Source organism: Hyla sarda, chromosome 1 (assembly GCF_029499605.1).
Source record: "Hyla sarda isolate aHylSar1 chromosome 1, aHylSar1.hap1, whole genome shotgun sequence".
Lineage (NCBI taxonomy): Eukaryota > Metazoa > Chordata > Amphibia > Anura > Hylidae > Hyla > Hyla sarda.
Genome location: NC_079189.1, coordinates 529,086,389 through 529,113,818, shown reverse-complemented (window position 1 = coordinate 529,113,818; position 27,430 = coordinate 529,086,389). Strand labels below are relative to the sequence as shown.

Here is a 27,430-nt window from a genome sequence, read left to right as displayed (position 1 = left end):
CCTTTTAAGGACTACTATCCCATGAGAAGCTCTGCTGTTTTTTCTCCTCATAGATCCACTACATAGTGGTTATGCCACTTATTGTCCCCTATTTTGTAATTATGTCCCCTTTTTAGTCCAAATTAATAATTATTTTTGCCCCTCATTTAGTAATAATACCCCCTCATTGCTAACATTTAATAATAATGTCCCCCTCAGTAGCCCCCCCAATAACAATGTCCTCTCATTGCACTAATTTAGTAATGATGTCACCCTTAGGGTATGTTTACACTGAGAAGATTCTGGGCAGAGATTTTCAGTACAGTAGGAAAATGCATTGCCACTATAGATGGCAATGCAGCCCGCACAGAACTTCACCAAGAAAATGAACATGTTCATTCTTTCAACGGAATTTCTACTGTGAAAATTCATCAGCACAATTTCCACAGTGGAAAGTCTGTTAATTTAACTATCATATCTTTTTATTTGACATATAAGTAATATGTGTACCAGGTATTATTGAAATATCTCCAGCCGTACGGAAGTTATGTGGGAACATACATTTCCCATTGATTTTCATGGGACATTAACCCCTTAAGGACACAGCCCATTTTCACCTCTAGGACGCAGACCTTTTTTTGCACATCTGACCACTGTCACTTTAAACATTAATAACTCTGGAATGCTTTTACTTATCAATCTGATTCCGAGATTGTTTTTTCGTGACATATTCTACTTTAACATAGTGGTAAATTTTTGTGGTAACTTGCATCCTTTCTTGGTGAAAAATCCCAAAATTTGATGAAAAAATTTAAAATTTAGCATTTTTCAAACTTTGAAGCTCTCTGCTTGTAAGGAAAATGGATATTCCAAATATTTTTTTTTTTGGATTCACATATACAATATGTCTACTTTATATTTTCATCATAAAATTGACAAGTGTTTACTTTTGGAAGACACCAGAGGGCTTCAAAGTTCAGCAGCAATTTTACAATTTTTCACAAAATTTTCAAACTCGCTATTTTTCATGGACCAGTTCAGGTTTGAAGTGGATTTGAAGGGTCTTCATATTAGAAATACCCCATAAATGACCCCATTACAAAAACTGCACCCCCCAAAGTATTCAAAATGACATTCAGTAAGTGTTTTCACCCTTTAGGTGTTTCACAGGAAAAGCAGCAAAGTGAAGGAGAAAATTAAAAATCTTCATTTTTTACACTTGCATGTTCTTGTAGACCCAATTTTTGAATTTTTACAAGGGGTAAAAGGATAAAATTTATACTTGAATTTGTAGCCCAATTTCTCTCGAGTAAGCACATACCTCATATGTCTATGTAAAGTGTTCGGGGGGCGCAGTAGAGGGCTCAGAAGCAAAGGAGCAACAAGGGGATTTTGGAGAGTACGTTTTTCTGAAATGGTTTTTTGGGGGCATGTTGCATTTAGGAAGCCCCTATGGTGCCAAAACAGCAAAAAAAAAAACATGGCATATTATTTTGGAAACTAGACCCCTTGAGGAACGTAACAAGGAATTAAGTGAGCCTTAATACCCCACAGGTGTTTCATGACTTTTGCATATGTAAAAAAAATATATATATTTTTTTCACTAAAATGTGTGTTTCCCCCCAAATTTCGCATTTTTGCAAGGGTTAATAGCAGAAAATACCCCCCAAAATTTGTAACCCCATCTCTTCTGAGTATGGAGGTACCCCATAAGTTGACCTGAAGTGCATTACGGGCGAACTACAATGCTCAGAAGAGAAGGAGTCATATTTGGCTTTTTGAGAGCAAATTTTGCTCGGGGGGCATGTCCCATTTAGGAAGCCCCTATGGTGCCAGGACAGCAAAAAAAAACTACATGGCATACCATTTTGGAAACTAGACCCCTTGAGGAATGTAACAAGGGATAAAGTGAACCTTAATACCCCACAGGTGTTTCACGACTTTTGCATATGTAAAAAAAAAATTTTTTTTTTACCAAAAATGCTTGGTTTAGCAAAAATTTTACATTTTTAAAAAAGGTAATAGCAGAAAATACCCCCCAAAATTTGAAGCCCAATTTCTCCCGATTCAGAAAACACCCAATATGGGGATGAAAAGTGCTCTGCTGGCGCACTACAGGTCCAAAATTTGTAACCCCATCTCTTCTGAGTATGGAGGTACCCCATAAGTTGACCTGAAGTGCATTACGGGCGAACTACAATGCTCAGAAGAGAAGGAGTCACATTTGGCTTTTTGGAAGCAAATTTTGCTCTGGGGGCATGCCGCATTTAGGAAGCACCTATGGTGCCAGGACAGAAAAAAAAAAAACCCACATGGCATACCATTTTGGAAACTAGACCCCTTGGGGAACGTAACAAGGGGTAAAGTGAACCTTAATACCCCACAGGTGTTTCACGACTTTTGCATATGTAAAAAAAAAAATATTTTTTTTACACTAAAATGCTTGTTTTCCCCCAAATTTTACATTTTTACAAGGGATAATAGCAGAAAATACCCCCCAAAATTTGTAACCCCATCTCTTCTGAGTATGGAAATACCCAATAAGTGGACGTGAAGTGCACTGGGGGCGAACTACAATGCTCAGAAGAGAAGGAGCATCATTGAGCTTTTGGAGAGAGAATTTGGCCATGTGCATTTCCAAAGCCCCCCCGTGGTGCCAGAACAGTGGACCCCCCCATATGTGACCCCATTTTTAAAACTACACCCCTCACGGAAGGTAATAAGGGGTGCAGGGAGAATTTACACCCCACTGGCATTTGACGGATCTTTGGAACAGTGGGCTGTGCAAACTAAAAATTTTATTTTTCATTTTCACAGACCCCTGTTTCAAAGATCTGTCAGACACCTGTGGGGTGTAAATGCTCACTGTACCCCTTGTTACATTCCGTGAGGGGTGTAGTTTCCAAAATGGGGTCACATGTGGGTATTTATTGTTTTGCACTTATGTCAGAACCGCTGTAAAATCAACCACCCCTGTGCAAATCACCAATTTAGACCTCAAATTTACATGGTGCACTCTCCCTTCTGAGCCTTGTTGTGCGTCCCCAGAACACTTTGCGCCCACATATGGGGTATCTCCGTCCTCAGGAGAAATTGCGTTACAAATTTTGGAGGCTTTTTTTCTTTTACCGCTTGTGAAATTTTAATGTATGGGGCAACACCAGTATGTTAGTGTACAAAAATGTTTTTTTTTTACACTAACATGCTGGTGTAGACCCCAACTTTACCTTTTCATAAGGGGTAAAAGGAGAAAAAGCCCCCCAAAATTTGTTAGGCAATTTCTCCCGAGTACGGCGATACCCCATATGCCTTGAAATACGACAGGGCTCCAAAGTGAGAGCGCCATGCGCATTTGAGGCCTAAATTAGGGATTTGCATAGGGGTGGACATAGGGGTATTCTACACCAGTGATTCTTAAACAGGGTGCCTCCAGCTGTTGCTAAACTCCCAGCATGCTTGGACAGTCAATGGCTGTCCGGAAATGCTGGGAGTTTTTGTTTTGCAACAGCTGGAGGCTCCGTTTTGGAAACACTGCTGTAGGATACGTTTTTCATTTTTATTGGGGGGGAAGGGGGGGGGGGGGGTGGGGGGGCAGTGTACGTGTGTATATGTAGTGTATTACTCTTTATTTTATGTTAGTGTAGTGTAGTGTTTTTAGGTTACATTCACACTGACGGCGGATTACACTGAGTCTCCCGCTAGGAGTTTGAGCTGCGGCTGCTGCAGCTCAAACTTGAAGCAGGGAACTCACTATAATCCGCCGCCAGTGTGAATGTAACTACAAAACTACAACTCCCAGCATGCACTGACAGAACGTGCATGCTGGGAGTCGTAGTTTTGCAACAGCTGGAGGCACACTGGTTGGAAAATACTGAGTTAGGTAATAGAACCTATTACCTAACTCGGTATTTCCCAACCAGTGTGCCTCCAGCTGTTGCAGAACTACAACTCTCAGCATGTACTGATTGCCAAAGGGAATGCTGGGAGATGTAGTTATGCAACAACTGGAGGCACGCAAGTACAACTCCCAGCATGCCGAGACAGCCATTTGCTGTTCCTGAATGCTGGGAGTTGTAGTTTTGCAAGATTTAGAGGGGTTCAGGCTGGAGATCACTGACAGTGGTCTCTAAACTGTGGCCCTCCAGATGTTGCAAAACTACAAATCTCAGCATGCTAAGACAGCAAACTGCTGTCTGGGCATGCTGGGAGTTGTAGTTTTGTAATATCTGGAGGGCTACAGTTTAGAGACCACTGTCAGTGATCTCCAGCCTGAACCCCTCTAAATCTTGCAAAACTACAACTCCCAGCATGCCAACACAGCAAACAGCTGTCAAGGCATGGTGGGAGTTGTAGTTTTGCAACATCTGGAGGGCGACAGTTTAGAGACCACTCTCTAAACTGTCGCCCTGCAGATGTTGCTAGGCAACAGACTCCCGGACACGCGGCGCCATACTCACCTCCACCGCCGCCATGATCACAGCCTCCGCCGGGTAAGTGACGGCCGCCGCCGCCGCTATTGCACGGTTCCCCCCGCTGTGCCCGGACACCGATGGGTGGGCATAGCGGGGGGAACCGAACTTTAACCCCCCCGCCCCCAGTCTGCTATTGGTCGGTCGCTCGGCCGATCAATAGCAGGGATAGGAGGGGTGGCAACCCTGCCACCTCACTCCTATCTCTTCAAGGGGGATCGAGGGTGTCTTGGACACCCCCGATCCCCCTTATTTTATCGTGGCGCCACCGTTGATGGGCAGGGGGAGAGCGCTCCCCCTGCAAACACCATAGATGCCATGATCAGAACTGATCACGGCATCTATGGGGTTAATGCTGCCGGGACCGGCGCGATCGCGGCCCCGGCAGCTGCGGTGGGACTCCGGCTGTGATTGACAGCTGAGTCCCACCCGCGATCTCCTGCGCTGCCCGCGGCAGAGCAGGAGATCGCTTGGACGTATGCATACGTCCATTTGCGCGAACGTGTAATTCGCCTGGACGTATGCATACGTCCAATAGCGGGAACGGGTTAACAAAAACCCCGATCCTCACAAATGGGGGTAGTTAAGGGTTAAATTAACTATCCTATATTTTAAGTGGACATATAAGTAACATGTGACCAAGTATTATGGAAATATCTCCAACCGTTTGGAAGTTATGCAGTAACATATATTTCCCATAGACTTGTATGGGACTTTAAACATAAACCCTGCCCCTGGCAAATGGGGGTGAGTAAGGGTTAAATTATCTATCCTATGTTTGATGTTGACATACACACACACACACGTTGAATTTTATATATATATATATATATATAACTAGCTGAGTACCCGTATTGCCCGGTTTTTCCTTCCTAATCCTTGTTGGGGAGGAAAATCAACAAAGGAGGAAGCTTTTGACTTCAAATCCCATCCTCATATATTGTTGTCATATCCCAACCCCATGTCCCGTCCTCATATCACGACCTCCTATCGGGACCTCCTATCCCGTCCTCCTTTCCCGACATCCTATCCCATCCTCCTATCCCATCTTCCTATCTTGACCTCCTATCCCGTCCTCCTATCTTGACTTCCTATCCCATCCTCCTATCCCATCCTCCTATCTCGACCTCCTATCCTGACCTCCTATGCCGACTTCCTATCCCGACCTCCTATTCCGTCCTCCTATCTCGACCTCCTATCTCGTCCTCCTATCTCGACCTCCTATCCCGACCTCCTATCTCGACCTCCTATCCCAACCTCCCATCCCCACCTCCTATCTCCACCTCATATCCCGTCCTCCTATCCCGATCTCCTAACTCGACCTCCTATCCCGTCCTTATATTTCAAACTGTTAGATGTGTATCAGGTATTGAAATACCTCCAGCCGCACAGAAGTTATGTGGGAACGTACATTTCCCATTGATTTGCATAGGACTTTAAACAAAAACCCCGACCCTCACAAATGGGGGTAGTTAAAGGTTAAATTAACTATCCTATATTTTAAGTGGACATATAAGTAACATGTGACCAAGTATTATCAAAATTTCTCCAGCCGTTTGGAAGTTATGCAGTAACATATATTTCCCATAGACTTGTATGGGACTCTTGTATAGGACTTTAAACATAAACCCCGCCCCTGGCAAATGGTGGTGAGTAAGGGTTAAATCACCTATCCTATGTTTGTTGTTGACATATAAGTAACATGTGTGCCAAGCTTCATGTTAATATCTTTAGCCATTTGGACGTGATGCTGGAACATACACACACACGTATACATACACACACACATATACACACACGTTGAGTTTTATATATATATACTAGCTGAGTACCTGGCGTTGCCCGGTTTTTCCTTCCTAATCCTTGTTGGGGAGGAAAATAAACAAAGGAGGAAGCTTTCGACTTCATATCCCGTCCTCATTTATTGTTGTCATATCCCAACCCCATATCCCGTCCTCATATCCTGACCTCCTATCCCGTCATCATATCTGGACCTCAAATGCCATCCTCACATCCCGTCCTCATATCCCGTCCTTATATCCCGACCTCCTATGCCGACCTTCTATCCTGACCTCCTATCTCGTCCTCATATGCCGTCCTCCTATCTCGACCTCCTATCCCAACCTCCCATCCCGTCCTCATATCTCGACCTCCTATCCTGTCCTCCTATCTCGATCTCCTATCCCGTCCTCCTATCTCGACCTCCTATCCTGACCTATCTTGACCTCCTATCCTGTTCTCCTATCCAGTTCATCTATCCCAACCTCCTATCTCGACCTCCTATCCTGTCCTCCTATCCCGCCCTCATATCTCGACCTCCTATCCCGACCTCCTATTCCGTCCTCCTATCTCGACCTCCTATCATGACCTCCTATCCCGTCCTCCTATCTCGACCTCCTATCTCGACCTCCTATCCCGACCTCCTATCCCGTCCTCGTATCTCGACCTCCTCCTATCTCGACCTCCTATCCTGTCCTCCTATCCCGTCCTCATATCCCGTCCTGGTATCCCGACCCGTAATATGTGTATTGAAATATCTCCAGCCGTACAGAAGTTATGTGAGAACATACATTTCCCATTGATTTTCATGGGACTTTAAACAAAAACCCCGACCCTCACAAATGGGGGTAGTTAAGGGTTAAATTAACTATCCTATATTTTAAGTGGACATATAAGTAACATGTGACCAAGTATTATGGAAATATCTCCGGCCGTTTGGAAGTTATGCAGTTACATATATTTCCCATAGAGTTGCATGGGACTTTAAACATAAACCCCGCCCCTGGCAAATGGGGGTGAGTAAGGGTTAAATCACCTATCCTATGTTTGTTGTTGACATATAAGTAACATGTGTGCCAAGTTTCATGTTAAAGGGGTTATCCAGGAAAAAACTTAAAGCGGGAGCTTTAAATCAATGAACTGCAGCAGCTTTTGCAGGTCCTGAGACCTTCCGTCGCTGCCCGCTTCTCTGCCCCTGCCTATCCTGGGGTTCAGAGACTGTAGCTGACACTGTTATGGGGGAGACTGTAGCTGGCAATGTGATGGAGGGGACTGTAGCTGACAATGTGATGGAGGGGACTGTAGCTGACACTGTTATGAAGGGGACTGTAGCTGACACTGTTATGGAGGGGACTGTAGCTGACACTTTTATGGAGTGGACTGTAGCCGACACTGTTATGGGGGGACTGTAGCTGACACTGTTATGGAGGCAGTGGTGTAGGGACCGGGGTGCGGGGGTGCGCCCCGCACCGGGTGACACCAGCCTGATGGGGTGACACCATGTCCGTAGCTCACCTAACTCATCTGTCTGGCGCCGGCACTGCTTACACCCCACTTCCTTATATGTCCGGCGCTTCTCACTCACTAGCACCTCCCCCCCCCCGTCCTCAGCTGTCCGGCTCACTGGCACCCCCCCCCCCCGTTCCTCATCTGTCGGGCGGCGCTTCTCCACTCACCCCCGGTCCTCAGCTTTCACCCATTATGTGCTTGTAGTGCCCTGTGACGGTACGTCAGCGGGAGGTGGGCGGAGTTTTCTGGACGCCGACGTGCATAGAAAGCAAGTCAGCAAGCAACAGGCCCTGGTAAGCTGCTCCTTAGGGGCTCAGGCTCTAGGTTTTTTGGGGGGCTCTAGGAACTGGAGGGGGGCTCTTGGTGCTGGGGGGCTTGTGCTGAGCTAAACCCCCACTCTGCAGGGGGGAGTGATGATGTAGTGGAGTGAGGTGGGTTGGTGAAAGGGGGGGGGGGGGAGTGATGGAGTGGAGTGTAGGGGTGATGCATGGGGGTTAATGGAGTGGGGTGGGGGGTGATGGAGTGGGGTGTGATGGAGTGGAATGGGGGTGTGATGGAGTGAGGTGGGATGGGGTGATGGAGTGGGTGTTTTTTTCTTTTTTTAATGTATGAAATGTATGATGTTTGGGGTGCAGCGGCGGGTGTATGCTGTAGCATAGCAGCTGGCGTGCAGGCTGTACCAGGTGAAACCAGGCTGATGGGGTGACACCATGACGCCCCCCCCCCCCCTCAGCTCCTCAGATAGCTCCATTCGCCAGCCACCAACATCCACCAAACACTCCCGCCCCCGGACCTCTCACATAGCTGAGTCTGCCATCACCGCCCTACCCTTCCCATCCCCCCGTCCACGTGTAGCTGTGTCCGCTCTGCTACCAATCCCCCATGGCACCCTCATCATCCACCAGCAACATCCCCCTCTCCAGGAGTAGCACCCCCATCAGCAGATCCTGCTGGTGGATGATGGGGGTGCTACTGCCAGGAGGACCCCCACCAACCACCCCATGATGCATCAGCTAATGGATAATGAGGGGTGCTACTGTGGGGGGGGGGGGGGGGGGGGGTGGGGTGTTGCTGGTGGTGCTACTGCCAGGAGGATGGTGCTGCTGATGGATGATGGGCGGGCTACTACCAGGGTGGCAGTAACACCCTCATCATCCATCGGCAGAACTCCCTTCCTGGCAGTAGCACCCCCATCATCCACCAGTAACACCCCACCCCTATCACAGTAGCACCCTCATCATCCATCGGCAGCAATATCTTCCTGGCAGGAGCACCCCCATCATCCAGCATAATATACCAGGGCACAGTGGTAAAATTAATTCTGGGGGCACAGTGGTATAATTAATTCTGGGGGCACAGTGGTATAATTAATTCTGGGGGCACAGTGGTATAATTAATTCTGGGGGCACAGTGGTATAATTAATTCTGGGGGCACAGTGGTATAATTAATTCTGGGGGCACAGTGGTATAATTAATTCTGGGGGCACAGTGGTATAATTAATTCTGGGGGCACAGTGGTATAATTAATTCTGGGGGCACAGTGGTATAATTAATTCTGGGGGCACAGTGGTATAATTATTTCTGGGGGCACAGTGGCATCATTTATTCTGGGGGAACAGCGGCATCATTAATTCTGAGGGCACAGCAGCATCATTTATTCTGGGGACACATGACGTCAATAATTCTGGGGAACAGTGGTATAATTAATTCTGGGGGCACAGCGGCATCATTTATTCTGGGGGCACAGCGGCATCATTTATTCTGTGGGCACAGCGGCATCATTTATTCTGGGGGGACAACGGCATCATTTATTCTGGGGGACAGCGGCATCATTTATTCTGGGGGGACAACTGCATCATCTGGGGACACAGCGGCATCATTTATTCTGGGGGCACAGCGGCATCATTTATTCTGGGGGGACAACGGCATCATCTGTGGGGACAGCGGCATCATTTATTCTGGGGGGACAGCGGCATCATTTATTCTGGGGGGACATCGGCATCATTTATTCTGGGGGGACAGCGGCATCATTTATTCTGGGGGGACAGCGGCATCATTTATTATGGGGGGACAGCGGCATCATTTATTCTGGGGGGACAGCGGCATCATTTATTCTGGGGGGACAGCGGCATCATTTATTCTGGGGGGACAGCGGCATCATTTATTATGGGGGGACAGCGGCATCATTTATTATGGGGGGACAGCGGCATCATTTATTATGGGGGGACAGCGGCATCATTTATTCTGGGGGGACAGCGGCATCATTTATTCTGGGGGGACAGCGGCATCATTTATTCTGGGGGGACAGCGGCATCATTTATTCGGGGGCACATTGGCATCATAAAATCTGCACTGAAAAACAAGGTAATATACAAAGGGCGCAGTGTGTGGTAGTATATTCAAATGGCGCAGTATTATATTTAGAGGGCACAGTGTGTGGAAGTACTATATTCAGGAGAGCACAGTGTGTGGCAGTACTATATTCAGGAGAGCACAGTGTGTGGCAGTACTATATTCAGGAGAGCACAGTGTGTGGCAGTATTATATTCAGAGAGCGCAGTGTGTGGCAGTGTTATATTCAGGGAGCGCAGTGTGTGGCAGTATTATGTTCAGGGAGCACAGTGTGTGGCAGTGTTATATTCAGAGAGCGCAGTGTGTGGCAGTATTATATTCAGAATGTGCAGTGTGTGGCAGTATTATATTAAGAATGTGCAGTGTGTGGCAGTATTATATTCAGAGAGTGCAGTGTGTGGTAGTATTATGTTCAGAGGGTACAGTGTGTGGCAGTATTATATTTGGAGAGCGCAGTATGTGGTAGTATTATGTTCATAGGAAGTGTAAAATATGTGTAGCTCACTTAGGATAAAAGAAATAATGTGCTTGAGGTTAAAGGTGTTGCCTTCACCCAAAAGGCCTAATGTAATATGTAGAAATTATAAATAAAAAATATTTATGTGAACCAGTCCTCAAAAGCACAGGGGAGAGAAAAAGGAAAAGACTAGTGGAGATGGGATCCAAGAAATGGTCTTTATTATATAAAAAGGATATATATGACCAATCGCCTAGCAGGGCCCTTGCTAAAGGCGAATGGAATATACTGGGTAAAAAATAGATATAATAAAAAATACAGAATATAGTAGGATTAAAATGAAATAAATATGATGGGTAAGTAGCACCAAAGAAAATTCATTAATTAAATATCTGCTGCATATATCAGGAGAAAACGTTCTCAGTCCATGTAATTCATAGGGATATTTCAATGAAAAATCCACAAGAAATGTCCAGAATGAAAAGTCACAATTAGTTTGGGTGTGTCCGGAGTAACGATATATGGTAGTGAGTGTAGCGACAATAGCTACAATAGGAAATTCATGGACAGGTAATGCAGACAATGTGGCAAACACTGTCAGCGATGAAGATGTCAAGTCTCGGTGCACAGCACCACTCACCCTCCTTTGGAGTCCTCAGGTCTGGGCTGGCACGGCTGAGTCCGGCACTCTGGATATCAATGCCCGCCTGGGTGGTATGCTGGGTGAATGGCTGAATCTCCGGGGGTCCGAGTGTCCTGGACTGGCACGGGAGGCGTCCGGCCTTGGGGAGGATGATGTCCAGGAGTAACTCTGCCGACCGGGGCTGTGAGAGGATGCAGGTAACAGGTGGTGCGGATTGCACGTATGAATAAGGTGCTAACAGCGTGCGTGCAGCAGTGGTCCCGGAATCGCGGGCATCCAGCTGTTGCAATTGGAATATGGCAGATACAGTCTATTTGAAGTGATATACACTTATGGATAAGGTGCAGATAATGGGCTAGACGCGTTTCAAGGCCGCGGGCCTTTTCTTCAGTAGCTATATTATCTGCACCTTATCCATAAGTGTATATCACTTCAAATAGACTGTATCTGCCATATTCCAATTGCAACAGCTGGATGCCCGCGATTCCGGGACCATTGCTGCATGCGCACTGTTAGCACCTTATTCATACGTGTAATCCGCACCACCTGTTACCTGCATCCTCTCACAGCCCCGGTCGGCAGAGTTACTCCTGGACATCATCCTCCTCAAGGCCGGACGCCTCCCGTGCCAGCCCAGGACACTCGGACCCCCGGAGATTCAGCCATTCACCCAGCATACCACCCAGGCGGGCATTGATATCCAGAGTGCCGGACTCAGCCGTGCCAGCCCGGACCTGAGGACTCCAAAGGAGGGTGAGTGGTGCTGTGCACCGAGACTTGACATCTTCATCGCTGACAGTGTTTGCCACATTGTCTGCATTACCTGTCCATGAATTTCCTATTGTAGCTATTGTGGCTACACTCACTACCATATATCGTTACTCCGGACACACCCAAACTAATTGTGACTTTTCATTCTGGACATTTCTTGTGGATTTTTCATTGAAATATCCCTATGAATTACATGGACTGAGAACGTTTTCTCCTGATATATGCAGCAGATATTTAATTAATGAATTTTCTTTGGTGCTACTTACCCATTATATTTATTTCATTTTAATCCTACTATATTCTGTATTTTTTATTATATCTATTTTTTACCCATATATGCCATTCGCCTTTAGCAAGGGCCCTGCTAGGCGATTGGTCATATATATCCTTTTTATATAATAAAGACCATTTCTTGGATCCCATCTCCACTAGTCTTTTCCTTTTTCTCTCCCCTGTGCTTTTGAGGACTGGTTCACATAAATATTTTTTATTTATAATTTCTAAGTATTATGTTCAGAGGGTACAGTGTGTGGCAGTATTATATTCAGAGAGTGCAGTGTGTGGTAGTATTATGTTCAGAGGGTACAGTGTGTGGCAGTGTTATATTCGGAGAGTGCAGTATGTGGTAGTATTATGTTCAGAGGGTATAGTGTGTGGCAGTGTTATATTCGGAGAGCGCAGTGTGTGGCAGTATTATATTCAGAGAGTGCAGTGTGTGGCAGTATTATATTCAGAGAGTGCAGTATATGGCTGTATTATATTCAGAGAGTGCAGTGTGTGGCAGTATTATATTCAGAGAGTGCAGTGTGTGGCAGTATTATATTCAGAGAGTGCAGTGTGTGGCAGTATTATATTCAGAGAGTGCAGTGTGTGGCAGTATTATATTCAGAGAGTGCAGTGTGTGAGAGTATTATATTTAGAGGATGCACTGCGTGTTAGTATTATATTCATGGGCATACTGTCTGGCATGGTTATAATAATTATTGTTTTCATATAGAGGATCAGAATTGACATAGTGAGGAGCCATCTGGGCATCAACTTCTGCAGAGAGAAGATTTAGCTGGACCTGGTGGTATGTACCATCTGAATTATATAAAGAAAGACTATAGAGAAGACGTCACATGTATTCACAGCCATGCAGTTATGATGTGTGAAACTACAACTCCCAGCAGAACCTTATTACTGCTTAGGTCATACTGGGAGCCGTAGTTTTAAATGGTAAAAACTTCTCTAGCATTTCACTATTCTTGGCAATTGGTATATTTAATTATTATACTGGAAATAAGTTTCTGAGACGTGCTACTCCACTGGCATCCATCACAACAGGCTAAAAAAATTACTAATGTGTGGGGGGTCATCTGGGGGTGACACCATTTTCTACCGCACCGGGTGACACCAACCCTAGCAACGCCACTGTATGGAGGGTACTGTAGCTTACTGTTATGGAGGGAACTGTACCTGACACTGTTATGGGGGGACTGTAGCTGACACTGTTATGGAGGGAACTGTACCTGACACTGTTATGGGGGGACTGTAGCTGACACTGTTATGGAGGGGACTGTAGCTGACACTGTTATGGAGGGAACTGTACCTGACACTGTTATGGGGGGACTGTACCTGACACTGTTATGGAGGGGACTGTAGCTGACACTTATGGAGGGGACTGTAGCTCACACTGTTATGGAGGGGACTGTAACTGACAGTTATGGAGGGAACTGTAGCTTACACTGTTATGGGGGGGACTGTAGCTGACACTGTTATGGAGGGGACTGTAACTGACACTGTGATGGAGGGGACTGTACCTGACACTGTGATGGAGGGGACTGTAGCTTACACTGTTATGGAGCGGACTGTAACTGACACTGTTATGGAGAGGACTGTAGCTGACACTGTTATGGAGGGGACTGTAACTGACAGATATGAAGGGGTCTGTAGCTGACACTGTTATGGAGGGGACTGTACCTGACACAGTTATGGAGGGTACTGTAGCTGACACTGTTATGGAGGGTACTGTAGCTGACACTGTTATGGAGGGGACTGTACCTGACACTGTTATGGAGGGGACTGTAGCTGACACTGTTATGGAGGGGACTGTACCTGACACAGTTATGGAGGGTACTGTAGCTGACACTGTTATGGAGGGTACTGTAGCTGACACTGTTATGGGGGGACTGTAGCTGACACTGTTATGGAGGGGACTGTAGCTGACACTGTTATGGAGGGGACTGTAGCTGACACTGTTATGGAGGGGACTGTAGCTGACACTGTGATGGAGGGGACTGTACCTGACACTGTTATGGAGGGGACTGTAGCTGACACTGTTATGGAGGGGACTGTAGCTGACACTGTTATGGAGGGGACTGCACCTGACACAGTTATGGAGGGTACTGTAGCTGACACTGTTATGGAGGGTACTGTAGCTGACACTGTTATGGGGGGGACTGCACCTGACACAGTTATGGAGGGTACTGTAGCTGACACTGTTATGGAGGGTACTGTAGCTGACACTGTTATGGAGGGGACTGTAGCTGACACTGTTATGGAGGGGACTGTAGCTGACACTGTTATGGGGGGGACTGTACCTGACACAGTTATGGAGGGGACTGTACCTGACACTGTGATGGAGGGGACTGTACCTGACACTGTTATGGAGGGGACTGTAGCTGACACTGTTATTATGGAGGGTACTGTAGCTGACACTGTTATGGAGGGGACTGTAGCTGACACTGTTATGGAGGGGACTGTAGCTGACACTGTTATGGAGGGGACTGTAGCTGACACTGTTATGGAGGGGACTGTAGCTGACACTGTTATGGAGGGGACTGTAGCTGACACTGTTATGGAGGGGACTGTAGCTGACACTGTTATGGAGGGGACTGTAGCTGACACTGTTATGGAGGGGACTGTACCTGACACTGTGATGGGGGTCACTGCTGTTTGTGCTGTTATGAAGGACTGGCACTTTAGGGCGATTTCCCTCTTACATGGTGCGTTACCGTATGTATGTACACTAAGTATCACTGCATTGCTTCCTGAAGAGGTGGGTCACCAAGGGCCGGTGGCACTTTCCATTCAGCCTTTATTTTGCTGGGTACATTAGCTTAGACCCCATGTACACTAAGTATGTGACAGTATGCGGCTCCGCCATTGTTATCCGTCCTCTTCACAAGATCCGCACCGGGTCAGATGGCTCCGCCCATCTCTGTCATCACCCGGAGACACGGAGCGTGACTTTCCAAGATGGCGGCCTCCATGCTCAGCCGGTACATGCTGCTCTCCCGGTCCCGGGTGGTGTCGTTAGGCTCCACAGTGACAGGTACGGGGTAAGAGGCGTGAGGGCAGATGGCGGCGGCGCTGTGCCCGTAGTGTGGCAGCCGTCAGTGATCCGGGCAGGGTGTGGGCATCTTTCTATGACATTGGCGCTGCCCCTATGTGTGAGGAGGACAGAATATATAGGAGCAGATGGCTGGACTGTGAGCAGTCCTATGTAACGATAATTTACCTCATCCCTGATAGGCTATAACCTCTGCTTACTGTCAGTGAATGATATCCAGAGCCGTGTAGAGCAGTGTTTCCCAACCAGGGTACTTCTGTCTGTTGCAAAACTATAACACCCAGCATGGCCAGACAGCCTTTGGCTAGCTGGGAGCTGTAATTGTGCAACAGCTGGAGGCGCCTTGTTGGGAAACCCTGATGTAGACAGTAAAGAGGTATGAAGGCGCTATCCACAGGACAGGGGGCTAACAGGTTGATCCTGGGGGTCTTACCCCAGGCCTGACCCCTCTGATGCCGACATTGGGGAGAATATTGTCCCTGGATTGAAAGGAGCCTCCCCTGCCAGCACACAGCTCTATTCCTTGTCTATTTGTCTGTTCCCCAACCTGCAAAACTACAACTCCCATCATGCCTATTGTTTTCTTAACAGTGCTGAGAGCTGAGCAGTGACTGGAAACCCCATAGACAGTGCACTCCATTCAGAAGACAATAATCTCCTGCAGTCAGACCCCCACAATCAGCTTGTTATTGGGGATGGCTTCTTGAAATAGGAATAGCCATTTAAAAGGGCTGTCTAAGAGGGGAAAAAGTAGTACTAAATGTAAGAAATTCCAAATCCCAGGCAGTCCTCATCCCACTACACTAGTGGCTCCGTCCCTCTTTGATACTGTGGGAGCCTCAGCAGTTACACCAGTAAGGCTGCGTTCACATAACGTTTTGTAGTTTCGGTCACTGGATCTGGCTGGGAAATATGAAAACCAAACGTTTTCATGATCTCCGGGCCGGCGGTGTCCTGAAGATGGAAGCTTCTGCATTCGTCATGCCACGCCCCCTCCATTCACGTCTATGGTAGGGGGCGTGACGGATAGTACATAACCTTCACGCCTCCTCCCATAGATGTGAATGGAGGGGACATGGTGGCCGGCATCGCCAGTCATTGGTCACCGAATGGACCGAATGACAGGGAAGCCGCAGCAGTGCCCCCTGCGATCTAACATCTTATCCCCTATCCTTTGGATAGGGGATAAGATGTTTACGGCAGAGTACTCTTTTAAGGCCAAATAGGGCTTTGTCTTTAAGGGGTTAAAATGACGACTTGAGGCTATTTGCACGCAGTGTTATACGATACATCAGAGGTGTATCCCCCTTTGTATCCTCAACATATGCACCAAACAAATACCACTGTATAGACCTACAGTTACACACTTTGGCCTGGTTTTTTTAAAATGAGTGTGAGAAAAACTGGAGAGATTTCCCCATATCAACCAATCACAGCACAGCTTTCACTTTACCAGAGATTGTTAGGATAGGAAAGCTGAGCTGTGATTGGTTGTTATGTGGAAATCTCTAGTTTCTCTAACTCATCTTGATAAATCACGGCCATTGGCTTTTAAGTTTAACTCTCATATATTTATATGTTAATGCAGATTCTTTACATGTCTTCATGTGTCTAACGTCTGTATTTGGCTCCCAAATACTTCTGTTTTCCTGCTCACTTATTCTGACATCCACTGCTCAGGAAAGGGCGTGTCCAAGGCAGGCACTGGGCTCGCCCCCACCCTCACCATGCATTCACTTGCTGGGTTCACATCATTTTTCTCCCATACGGGAGCGCTCCCATATGTAATTCATTTCAATTAGCCGGCCGGAGTGAAACGTTCGGTCGGCTCATTTTTGCGCCGTATGCGCTTTTACAACTGGACCTAAAACTGTGGTTGACCACGGTTTTAGGTCCGGGGGAAAAGAGCATACAGCGCAAAAATGAGCCGACCGAACGTTTCACTGCGGCCGGCTCATTGAAATGAATTATATATGGGAGCGCATATGAAGGCATACGGGAGCGCGAGGTTTTAGCTCCCCCCTGCCGTATGTGCTCCCGTGTGGGAGGAAACGGGATGTGAACCAGCCCTTTGTCTGTGTGATAGGATCGGAGTGAACACATAAGTGCTAATCCCGCCTCACTTCCCTGACTTTATCCATGCCTGTGCATGGAGATACCATTTTTTTTTAATGAAGTGTATTAGAAAGGTTAATGTTTTGCTAAGATGCACAACATCCATAAAGTCTTTGATTCTCACAGTGTCCATTTTGAGAAAAACAAAAAAAGGAGGGTTGCACAGAAGTTTTGTCTGGCGAAAATTATCGGCCGAAAATGCCCCTTTCGGCCTTTTCGGCTAAGGGAATTCCCTGCCAATAATTGTGGTCGGTGTGGATTTCACTTTATACTCTCTCCGGTGTGAGGCGCAGAATTGCACTCCGACACCACACTGCCTCACACCCCTTGTACAGTGGGAGGGAACTCGGGCAGTCGGCAGTACAAGCCCCCCGCGCCCCTTCTCCAGGTCTCGCACTCTCCTTCTTCAGGTCTCGATCAGGGGCGATCCATGCCCTCCATTATGGGCCGACTGTCTCTCCTCCCAGCAGTGCCAAGCGCTGGGAGGAGGTGACTTAACCCTTAAACAGCTGAATGCCATGTGTATACGGTGCAGCGGGCGTATGAAGCGAGCTCAGGAGCTGAGCTCGCTTCATACTGGCTAATGCAGGACATCGCTCATCCATGTGATGTCCGGCATTAACCCTTTAGATGCCGCGATCAAAGTTGTCAAAAACAATCTGCTAAAGCTCAGTGGAGCTGATCGGGACACCCGCAGGGTCCTGATCAGCTGAGAGGATGGGCAAAGGTTCCTTCGTCCGTCCTGTCAGATCAGCGCTATAATAATGCAGGCCTTAGCAATCGGTGCTGTGCTATAGGCTCCTATAGCATAGCATTGATCAGTATATAGAAATAAAAAATTACATCTGTGTGTCTCCAGCTCTTACAAAACTAAACTCCCAGCATGCCCTACAGCCATTGGCTGTCTGGGCATGCTGGGAGTTGAAGTTTTGCAACAACTGGAGGCACAACGTGAAAAGCACTACCCTGTCGGGACAAAAAATATTTTGGAAAGGCAAATATAAAAAAACAAAAACAAAAAAACAGCCCATCTCCCTAAATAAAAGTGTAAATCACCCACTTATCCCCCCCCCCTTTTTCAAATAAATGAAAGATAACAAAATAAACATATTTGGTAACGCCGCGCGCATAAATGTCCGAACTATTAAATAGTAATGTTAGTGAAACCACACGGTCAATGGCATAAATGTAAAGATAATTAAAAACTACGGACAGAATTGCTGATTTTTGTTCACTTAATATAGCAGGAAATAAAAGTAATCCAAAAAGTCCCATCAAAATAAAAAGGTACTGATAATAAATACAGATCCCAGCGCACCAAATTAGCCCTATACAACCCCATATATGGAAAAAATCTGAAAGTTTTTTAACTTTAAAGTGGTTCTCCGGTGCTTAGACATCTTATCTCCTATCCAAAGGATAGGGGATAAGATGCCTGATCGCGGGAGTCCCGCAGCTGAGGACCTCCGTTATCTTGCACGCGGCACCCCGCCTATAATCAGTCCTGGTGAGCTGGCACTTAACGCTCCAGGACGTACATTTATGTCCTATACATAAACCATAGGAGCGATGCTCGGGTCATGCGTGGCAGGTCCCAGCTGCTGATGGCAGCCCGGAACCGCTGGTAATGGCTGACATCTGCCATCGCACGTATGGCCGCCATTAACCCTTCAGATGCCGTTATCAATACAGATCACGGCATCTGCAGCGCTGCGGTCACTAAAATGGATGATTGGATCGCCCGCAGCACTGCCACGGGGATCCGATCGTCCAGAACGTCAGACGGAGGTCCCCTCACCTGCCTCCGCTGCCTTCCACGGGTCTTCTGCTCTGGTCAGAGATTGACCAGAGCAGAGCAGAAGATGACCGATAACAGTGATTAGAGATGAGCGAACTTACAGTAAATTCGATTCGTCACAAACTTCTCGGCTCGGCAGTTGATGACTTTTCCTGCATAAATTAGTTCAGCTTTCAGGTGCTCCGGTGGGCTGGAAAAGGTGGATACAGTCCTAGGAAAGAGTCTCCTAGGACTGTATCCACCTTTTCCAGCCCACGGGAGCACCTGAAAGCTGAACTAATTTATGCAGGATAAGTCATCAACTGCGGAGCCGAGAAGTTCGTGAGGAATCGAATTTACTGTAAGTTCGCTCATCTCTAACAGTGATCAGTGCTATGTCCTATGCATAGCACTGAACAGTATTAGCAATCAAATGATTGCTATAAATAGTCCCTTTTGGTGTAAAAATGAAAAAATAAAAATTGAAAAATCCCCTCCCCCAATAAATGTCCCAATGGGACATGTAAAATGTCCAATTTCCCCATTTCACCCCCAAAAAGTACGTTTTGGATTTCTTTACTGTCACAGCCACAGTGCTCTCTGCTGACACCTCTGTCTGTTTTAGGAACTGACCAGAGCAGCATATGTTTGCTATGGGGATTTTCTCCTACTTTGGACAGTTCCTGACATGGACAGAGGTGTCAGCAGGGAGCACTGTGGACAAGACAGAAAATAAATTCAAAAAGAAAAGAATTTCCTCTGTAGTATACAGCCGCTAATAAGTACTGGAAGGATAAAGATTTTTTAATAGAAGTAATTTACAAATCTGTTTAACTTTCTGGCACCAGTTGATAAAAAAAAAAAAAAAAAAAAAAAGTTTTCCACTGGAGTACACCTTTAAGATCTGCCCCCTGTAGTTTGAAGCCCCCAGTAATTAGGTAGGTTACCTCCTCCTTCCATAGGAACCAGTTAGATTACTTCTCTTATTTTTGAAAAGGCCTCTGAGAATTAAAAGAAGCGATCTAAGTGGTTGCTATGGGCAACTGGTCAACTTCTCCTCAGCACAGGTCTTGAAGAATCTCCTCCTTTAGCCCTATTTGTGATTCATACAATCGTTCCTTTATTCTGCAGGAAAAAGGTTCCTACTTTCTGCATCATACATCAACGACAAAGCATGGGAGAAATGGGAGAAAGAGACCCATAACTTAGGTGAGTCCTAATTGTTGTTCCTGTGTAAGAACAATTAAGTATTTATACAGCACAATATGTATTCATGTATCGTCTCCCATCCCCAAACTTATTGGGGTTATCCAGGATTACAAAAACTGAGCTGATTTCTTTAAAAAAAAAGTGCACCACACCAGTCCTCAGGTTAAGTATGGTATTGCAGCTCAGTACCATTTTAGGGCTCGTTCACAGGAGCGGATTTCATTTCACATTCGCAGTGACTTAGAAAGATGCGGGCTCTCATTGGGCGGTCTGAAGCTGATTTTCAGCAGCGGAATCTCTACTGTGGAAAATCCGCAGCAGACCCCATTTAAGTCAAGATTCCGCTGCTGAAAATCAGCTACGGAGAGCCCGGCTCTTTCAAACTCGCAGCAGAAAACCAGGTGCAAGTTTCAAATGAAATCTGCTTGTTTGAACAAGCCCAAAAGTTTTAATGGCACCCATGACTTGAGGACAGGCGTGGTGCTGTTTTTGAAAGAATTGAGCTCCCTCTCATATTCCTGGATAACCCTGGATGGCTTTCTGTGTCTGCCCCTATACTTAGCTGTAAGCCCCCTCTTTGCCTAAATATATAGTTTTAGGCCCCCAGATATAGCTGTGAGCCCCTTCTGTGCTAGTTGTCTCCATATAGTTTTAGGCCACTATTCTTAGACATTCTGCCTCCAGCTGCCATATTGCCTTCAGGTCGTTGTTCAGGAGACCATAGCAGTACAGGGCAGTGGCACAGAAGCTGCCCAATGCATTACTTACTGTACCGGGTACAAAATTCAGGCAGCTTTTCAGGGTCTTTCTCCACTCTCCTGTCCCGCACTGAGGTGATGATGTAGCAGACCTGTCTGGGCAGCACCAGCATCCCCTTCACAACCTCCTTACAGTTACTGTTGCCATGTGTGGGGCCTGGGCCACTTACTGGGGTACTGAGTGTACCCCCTTGATGGCGGCCCTGTATAGCAGTTACTCGCAGTGCTGTGCAGTTTCTGTAACTTCTATTCATGTGTATAGGAATGAGAACAGCATGTAAAAACAAACTACTTGTTTGCATTTATAATCCCAACCATATCTGGCTGCTGCAGACACCTCCAATGTTTTATAATAAAAAAAGATGGCTTTACCTTTATCAACTGCAGTTTGTTTGCTTATTAGACACCAGGGGGCGACATTGCTTTATTTCTCTTATATTTATTAGCTGTTACATTTTCGTTAGACTTATTGTCATGACAAGAATATTTGTAGCATTTATTTGAATGGGTTTGTTCTGGTGACAAGCACGTGAGTTTCTGCAGAAAGCCTTTTTCATATAGTAGAGCAGTTAGAGATTTCTTCAATACTTCCAGGTCCACATAAGGTGCTAAAGATTAGTAATAATCTGTATAATATAGATGATCAATTTCCCCTTTTTATCTTAAATAGTAAGGCGTGCTCAATTCTCTAGAACATCTAGAACAGTGTTTCCTAATCAGTGTGTCTCCAGCTGTTGCAAAACTACAGGGTGGGCCATTTATATGGATACACCTTAATAAAATGGGAATGGTTGGTGATATTAACTTCCTGTTTGTGGTACATTAGTATATGTGAGGGGGGAAACTTTTCAAGATGGGTGGTGACCATGGCGGCCATTTTTAAGTCGGCCATTTTGAATCCAACTTTAGTTTTTTCAATAGGAAGAGGGTCATGTGACACATCAACTTATTGGGAATTCCACAAGAAAAACAATGATGTGCTTGGTTTTAACGTAAGTTTATTCTTTCATGAGTTATTTACAAGTTTCTGACCACTTATAAAATGTGTTCAATGTGCTGCCCATTGTGTTGGATTGTCAATGCAACCCTCTTCTCCCACTCTTCACACACTGATAGCAACACCGCAGGAGAAATGCTAGCACAGGCTTCCAGTATCTGTATACACTGCTTTATACTACTATATACACCGCTGGAGAAATGCTAGCACAGGCTTCCAGTATCTGTATACACTGCTTTATACTACTATATACACCGCTGGAGAAATGCTAGCACAGGCTTCCAGTATCCGTATACACTGCTATATACTACTATATACACCGCAGGGGAAATGCTAGCACAGGCTTCCAGTATCCGTATACACTGCTATATACTACTATATACACCACTGGAGAAATGCTAGCACAGGCTTCCAGTATCCGTATACACTACTATATACACCGGAGGAGAAATGCTAGCACAGGCTCTTCCAGTATCCGTATACACTGCTATATACTACTATATACGCCGCAGGGGAAATGCTAGCACAGGCTTCAAGTATCCGTATACACTGCTATATACTACTATATACACCGCAGGAGAAATGCTAGCACAGGCTTCAAGTATCCGTATACACTGCTATATACTACTATATACACCGCAGGAGAAATGCTAGCACAGGCTTCCAGTATCCGTATACACTGCTATATACTACTATATACACCACTGGAGAAATGCTAGCACAGGCTTTCAGTATCCGTATACACTACTATATACACCGGAGGAGAAATGCTAGCACAGGCTCTTCCAGTATCCGTATACACTGCTATATACTACTATATACGCCGCAGGGGAAATGCTAGCACAGGCTTCCAGTATCCGTATACACTGCTATATACTACTATATACACCGCAGGAGAAATGCTAGCACAGGCTTCCAGTATCCGTATACACTGCTATATACTACTATATACACCGCAGGAGAAATGCTAGCACAGGCTTCCAGTATCCGTATACACTGCTGTATACTACTATATACACCGCAGGAGAAATGCTAGCACAGGCTTCCAGTATCCGTATACACTGCTATATACACCGCAGGGGAAATGCTAGCACAGGCTTCCAGTATCCGTATACACTACTATATACACCGGAGGAGAAATGCTAGCACAGGCTCTTCCAGTATCCGTATACACTGCTATATACTACTATATACACCGCAGGGGAAATGCTAGCACAGGCTTCCAGTATCCGTATACACTGCTATATACTACTATATACACCGCAGGAGAAATGCTAGCACAGGCTTCCAGTATCCGTATACACTGCTATATACTACTATATACACCGCAGGAGAAATGCTAGCACAGGCTTCCAGTATCCGTATACACTGCTATATACACCGCAGGAGAAATGCTAGCACAGGCTTCCAGTATCCGTATACACTGCTATATACACCGCAGGGGAAATGCTAGCACAGGCTTCCAGTATCCGTATACACTGCTGTATACTACTATATACACCGCAGGAGAAATGCTAGCACAGGCTTCCAGTATCCGTATACACTGCTATATACACCGCAGGGGAAATGCTAGCACAGGCTTCCAGTATCCGTATACACTACTATATACACCGGAGGAGAAATGCTAGCACAGGCTCTTCCAGTATCCGTATACACTGCTATATACTACTATATACACCGCAGGGGAAATGCTAGCACAGGCTTCCAGTATCCGTATACACTGCTATATACTACTATATACACCGCAGGAGAAATGCTAGCACAGGCTTCCAGTATCCGTATACACTGCTATATACTACTATATACACCGCAGGAGAAATGCTAGCACAGGCTTCCAGTATCCGTATACACTGCTATATACACCGCAGGAGAAATGCTAGCACAGGCTTCCAGTATCCGTATACACTGCTATATACACCGCAGGGGAAATGCTAGCACAGGCTTCCAGTATCCGTATACACTGCTATATACACCGGAGGAGAAATTCTAGCACAGGCTTCCAGTATCCGTAGTTTCAGGTGCTGCACATCTCGTATCTTCACAGCATAGACAATTGCCTTCAGATGACCCCAAAGATAAAAGTCTAAGGGGGTCAGATCGGGAGACCTTGGAGCCATTCAACTGGCCCACGACGACCAATACACTTTCCAGGAAACTGTTCATCTAGGAATGCTCGGACCTGACACCCATAACGTGGTGGTCACCATCTTGCTGGAAAACTCAGGGAACGTGCCAGCTTCAGTGCATAAAGAGGGAAACACATCATCATGTAGGCCACTGGATATGCAAAATTGCTACATGATGATGTGTTTTTTCTTGCAAAGCTCCCCACCCCCAACTCTCATCACCACCAGCATCTTTTACATTTTACAGAAACACTGGATAAACCCTTGAAAGTGTCACTTTACTTTCTTTCTGCTGCCAAATTTTGAATTAATCGTGGAGATACACAGTTAACCATATGTCCCCCAGAGGAGTCTTGTGCATGGGTCTTATGCTGTTTACTGGCCTAGAATGCTACTTGCATCTCTCCAAGATTCCATGGAAGTAAAATGACACTTTACAGCAATCCAGAATGAGCAGTATAGCATGCACCATACCATAGTGGCTGTTGAAGAATATGCTGCTTCATGGCTTCCATGATAAGGCTCCTAGGAGGTCATCAGTTTGCAAAGTGCAAACAGATAAATAATTGCATATTGAAATCTCCTAGGAGGACTAAAAAAACAAAAAAATAACAAGTTTTTTTTATTTATTATATTAAAAAGATGTCCTATAATCTCTAGTCACCCCCCTCGCCTTTCACACTTTTGCTTTCACATAGTGCAGTTCAAAGTAAAAATAATAAAACGTAACAAAGAATGGCATTTAAAATGTACCACTTGTCCCACAAAAAAAAGCTCTTCTGCAGTTCTTATGACAGGAAAAAAAGTGTTATTGCTTCTAGAAGGTGAGAACATCTTATAGAATATGAGTATACCTGGACCGCTGACGCCATTTGTCCGGGCGGGCAAGCAGCAGTTAGTGCACACCCGGGCCTTCCAGCCGGGTCAGGATACCAGTGAGGGGAGGCATCCAATCTCCCTTCATTTAAATGTATCTGTGTCTTTAAGCCTGTGTCTCTGCCCCTTCCCATCCACTCTGCAGATGGCACGAATGGCACTACCTGCATCTTTTTGCTCCGGCCAGAGAAGCGATGCAGCATGGGAGCCCGGTCAGGTGAGTATTTTTAGGGAACAGGTTATATAGCGTCGTGGTCCCCAACCTGTTGTTCAAAATCTATAGCTCCCATCTTGCCCTTTTGTGAGTTACAGATTTAGGAAACAATTATTAAATAGCATGGGGACACAGTTCATTGTGGCACAGTTTGTGGCAGTATTATATTTAGGGGGCCCAGCGTGTGGCAGTATTTAGGTCATTATAGGATTTACATCCTACACACTTTAGTAGGTCATTTTATCCTGTGACCTGTTTTTACCCGGTACTAGTGTAATAATGCTCAACAACAAGCAGTGCCCCTTTCATGCATGGTAGTATGGCCACTAGGTGGGAACCTGACCATAGTATTCAGCTCGAATACTCAGACAGACCTGGATAAGCGTACCTTTACTGAAAGGAGTTGAGTTCCCCAGCTGAAAAGTATCGACAGACCTTCCTGCAAGTTCACCTTATATGCAAAGAATAAGAAAAAGACCAGAAGAGACCCTGGATCACAAGGATTGTGGAGTATATGCCCTTCGATAGTATCCAGAACCATAGCCAGTGATCATTTGGAGTGGTGACAAAAGAACTGACTTCCATTGATCAGAGACCGACATATAGGACGGTGTAGGGCTGGCTGATGATTATTGCTGTCATGGCCGTAAATGGTCTAAGTCTAATGGAGTTGTCCTTTTAAGCAAATTATGGCTTCATTACCATGTTAAGGAAGGAACAGATGGGTGTAATTGGTGTGTGAGTTATAGATGGGATTTCTTCTTCCTGCTCCTTTTCCATCTGTTACTGTATGTGCTGTCTGCGGCAGACTCCGAGCCAGACTCAGCACTTCATCTATTTCATCATTGCTTATCTCTTTAGTCAGTCATCCACCCTGAAAACCTATATACAGAATATACCTCACATACAAAGCTGTAGGCTCCTATCTGAATAAGGCCAAAAGGATCGAAAGAAGATGGACAGCTGTCAACTTAAGTGTTAATTGTAACACACTAGCATCATATCATTTATTGTTTAGTTTATCCCGACTGATCCTATTGATTTCTTTATTGATTACATATGTTACCCTTTTGTTTGTAGTACTTTGTACATTATTTTTGCCATCAAAAAGCTAAAACTAAAAAGAACAGAGACTAATGGTGGCATGAACATGGCCCAGGACTGGCACTGTGTAGCGGCAAATGGTGGCAGATCTAATGCAAAAGATGAGCTTAAGAATTTATACTCACAACTCTGTTATAGGTTCTGTTTGCTACAGATTTCAAGCACTATAGTAGTGCATTCCTATATCCCTATTGCAAACTATGGGGGAGATTTATCAAAACCTGTGCAGAGGAAGAGTGGTGCAGTTGCCCATAGCAACCAATCAGATTGCTTCTTTCATTTTCCACAGGCCTCTTTAGAGGCCTGTGGAAAATGAAAGAAGCAATCTGATTGGTTGCTATGGGCAACTGCACCACTCTTCCTCTGCACAGGTTTTGATCAATTTCCCCCTATAGGTTTACATTACATGATTTTCTACTAAGGTGTAATTTGTAATAAATTAACATGACAAAGAAGTTACAGTGAGATGACACATGTTTTGTCTTTTGCAGCTGACTTGGCATCTCTAATGGATAAGTGCCATGATCGGAAGATACCAGTAAGCTCCCTGGTCATTACACGGGTAAGAAAGTTCTGCTGGTCTTCTAATATAAGCAGTGAGTCATACGAACATAGAAAATAGCAGGAGGAACTGGTTGTTGAGCAACCAATGTAATTATCTTGTAATACCATGAGCATATTCAGCTTGGTAATTTAAAAGGCAGTGGTTGTACAGTGTCTGTCCAGGAGCAAATAGCAGGATCTGGAATATACAGAATGGTTGACAACTAGGGGGCAGTCACTGGAATATGCTTTCTGACACATTGAGGGCACTGAGACAAGTGCCCCCTGCAAGTGAATGGAGCGGCAGTGCACATGCTTGGCCGCCACACCATTCACTTTCTGTGGGACTTCTGAAGATGGCTGAGTACAGCTCCCCACTGATAGATACTTGTCCCCTATTCTATGTTGGGGGTTAGGT

At 45.7% G+C, this 27,430-nt stretch overlaps 1 protein-coding gene across 5 annotated transcripts in view; it reads left to right on the top strand.

Annotated features, from left to right (window-relative positions):
* MRPS27 (mitochondrial ribosomal protein S27) overlaps positions 1–27,430 on the top strand; it is a 117,392-nt gene that overhangs the window by 17,215 nt on the left and 72,747 nt on the right. The window contains exons 1-3 of one of the 5 annotated variants that reach the window (XM_056539782.1): positions 14,892–14,946; positions 20,317–20,394; positions 26,961–27,031. In XM_056539782.1, coding sequence (XP_056395757.1) covers positions 14,907–14,946; positions 20,317–20,394; positions 26,961–27,031 — 189 coding nt within the window. In that variant the 5' untranslated portion in view covers positions 14,892–14,906. The other 4 variants (XM_056539790.1, XM_056539796.1, XM_056539805.1 and 1 more) reach the window with 4 other exon arrangements.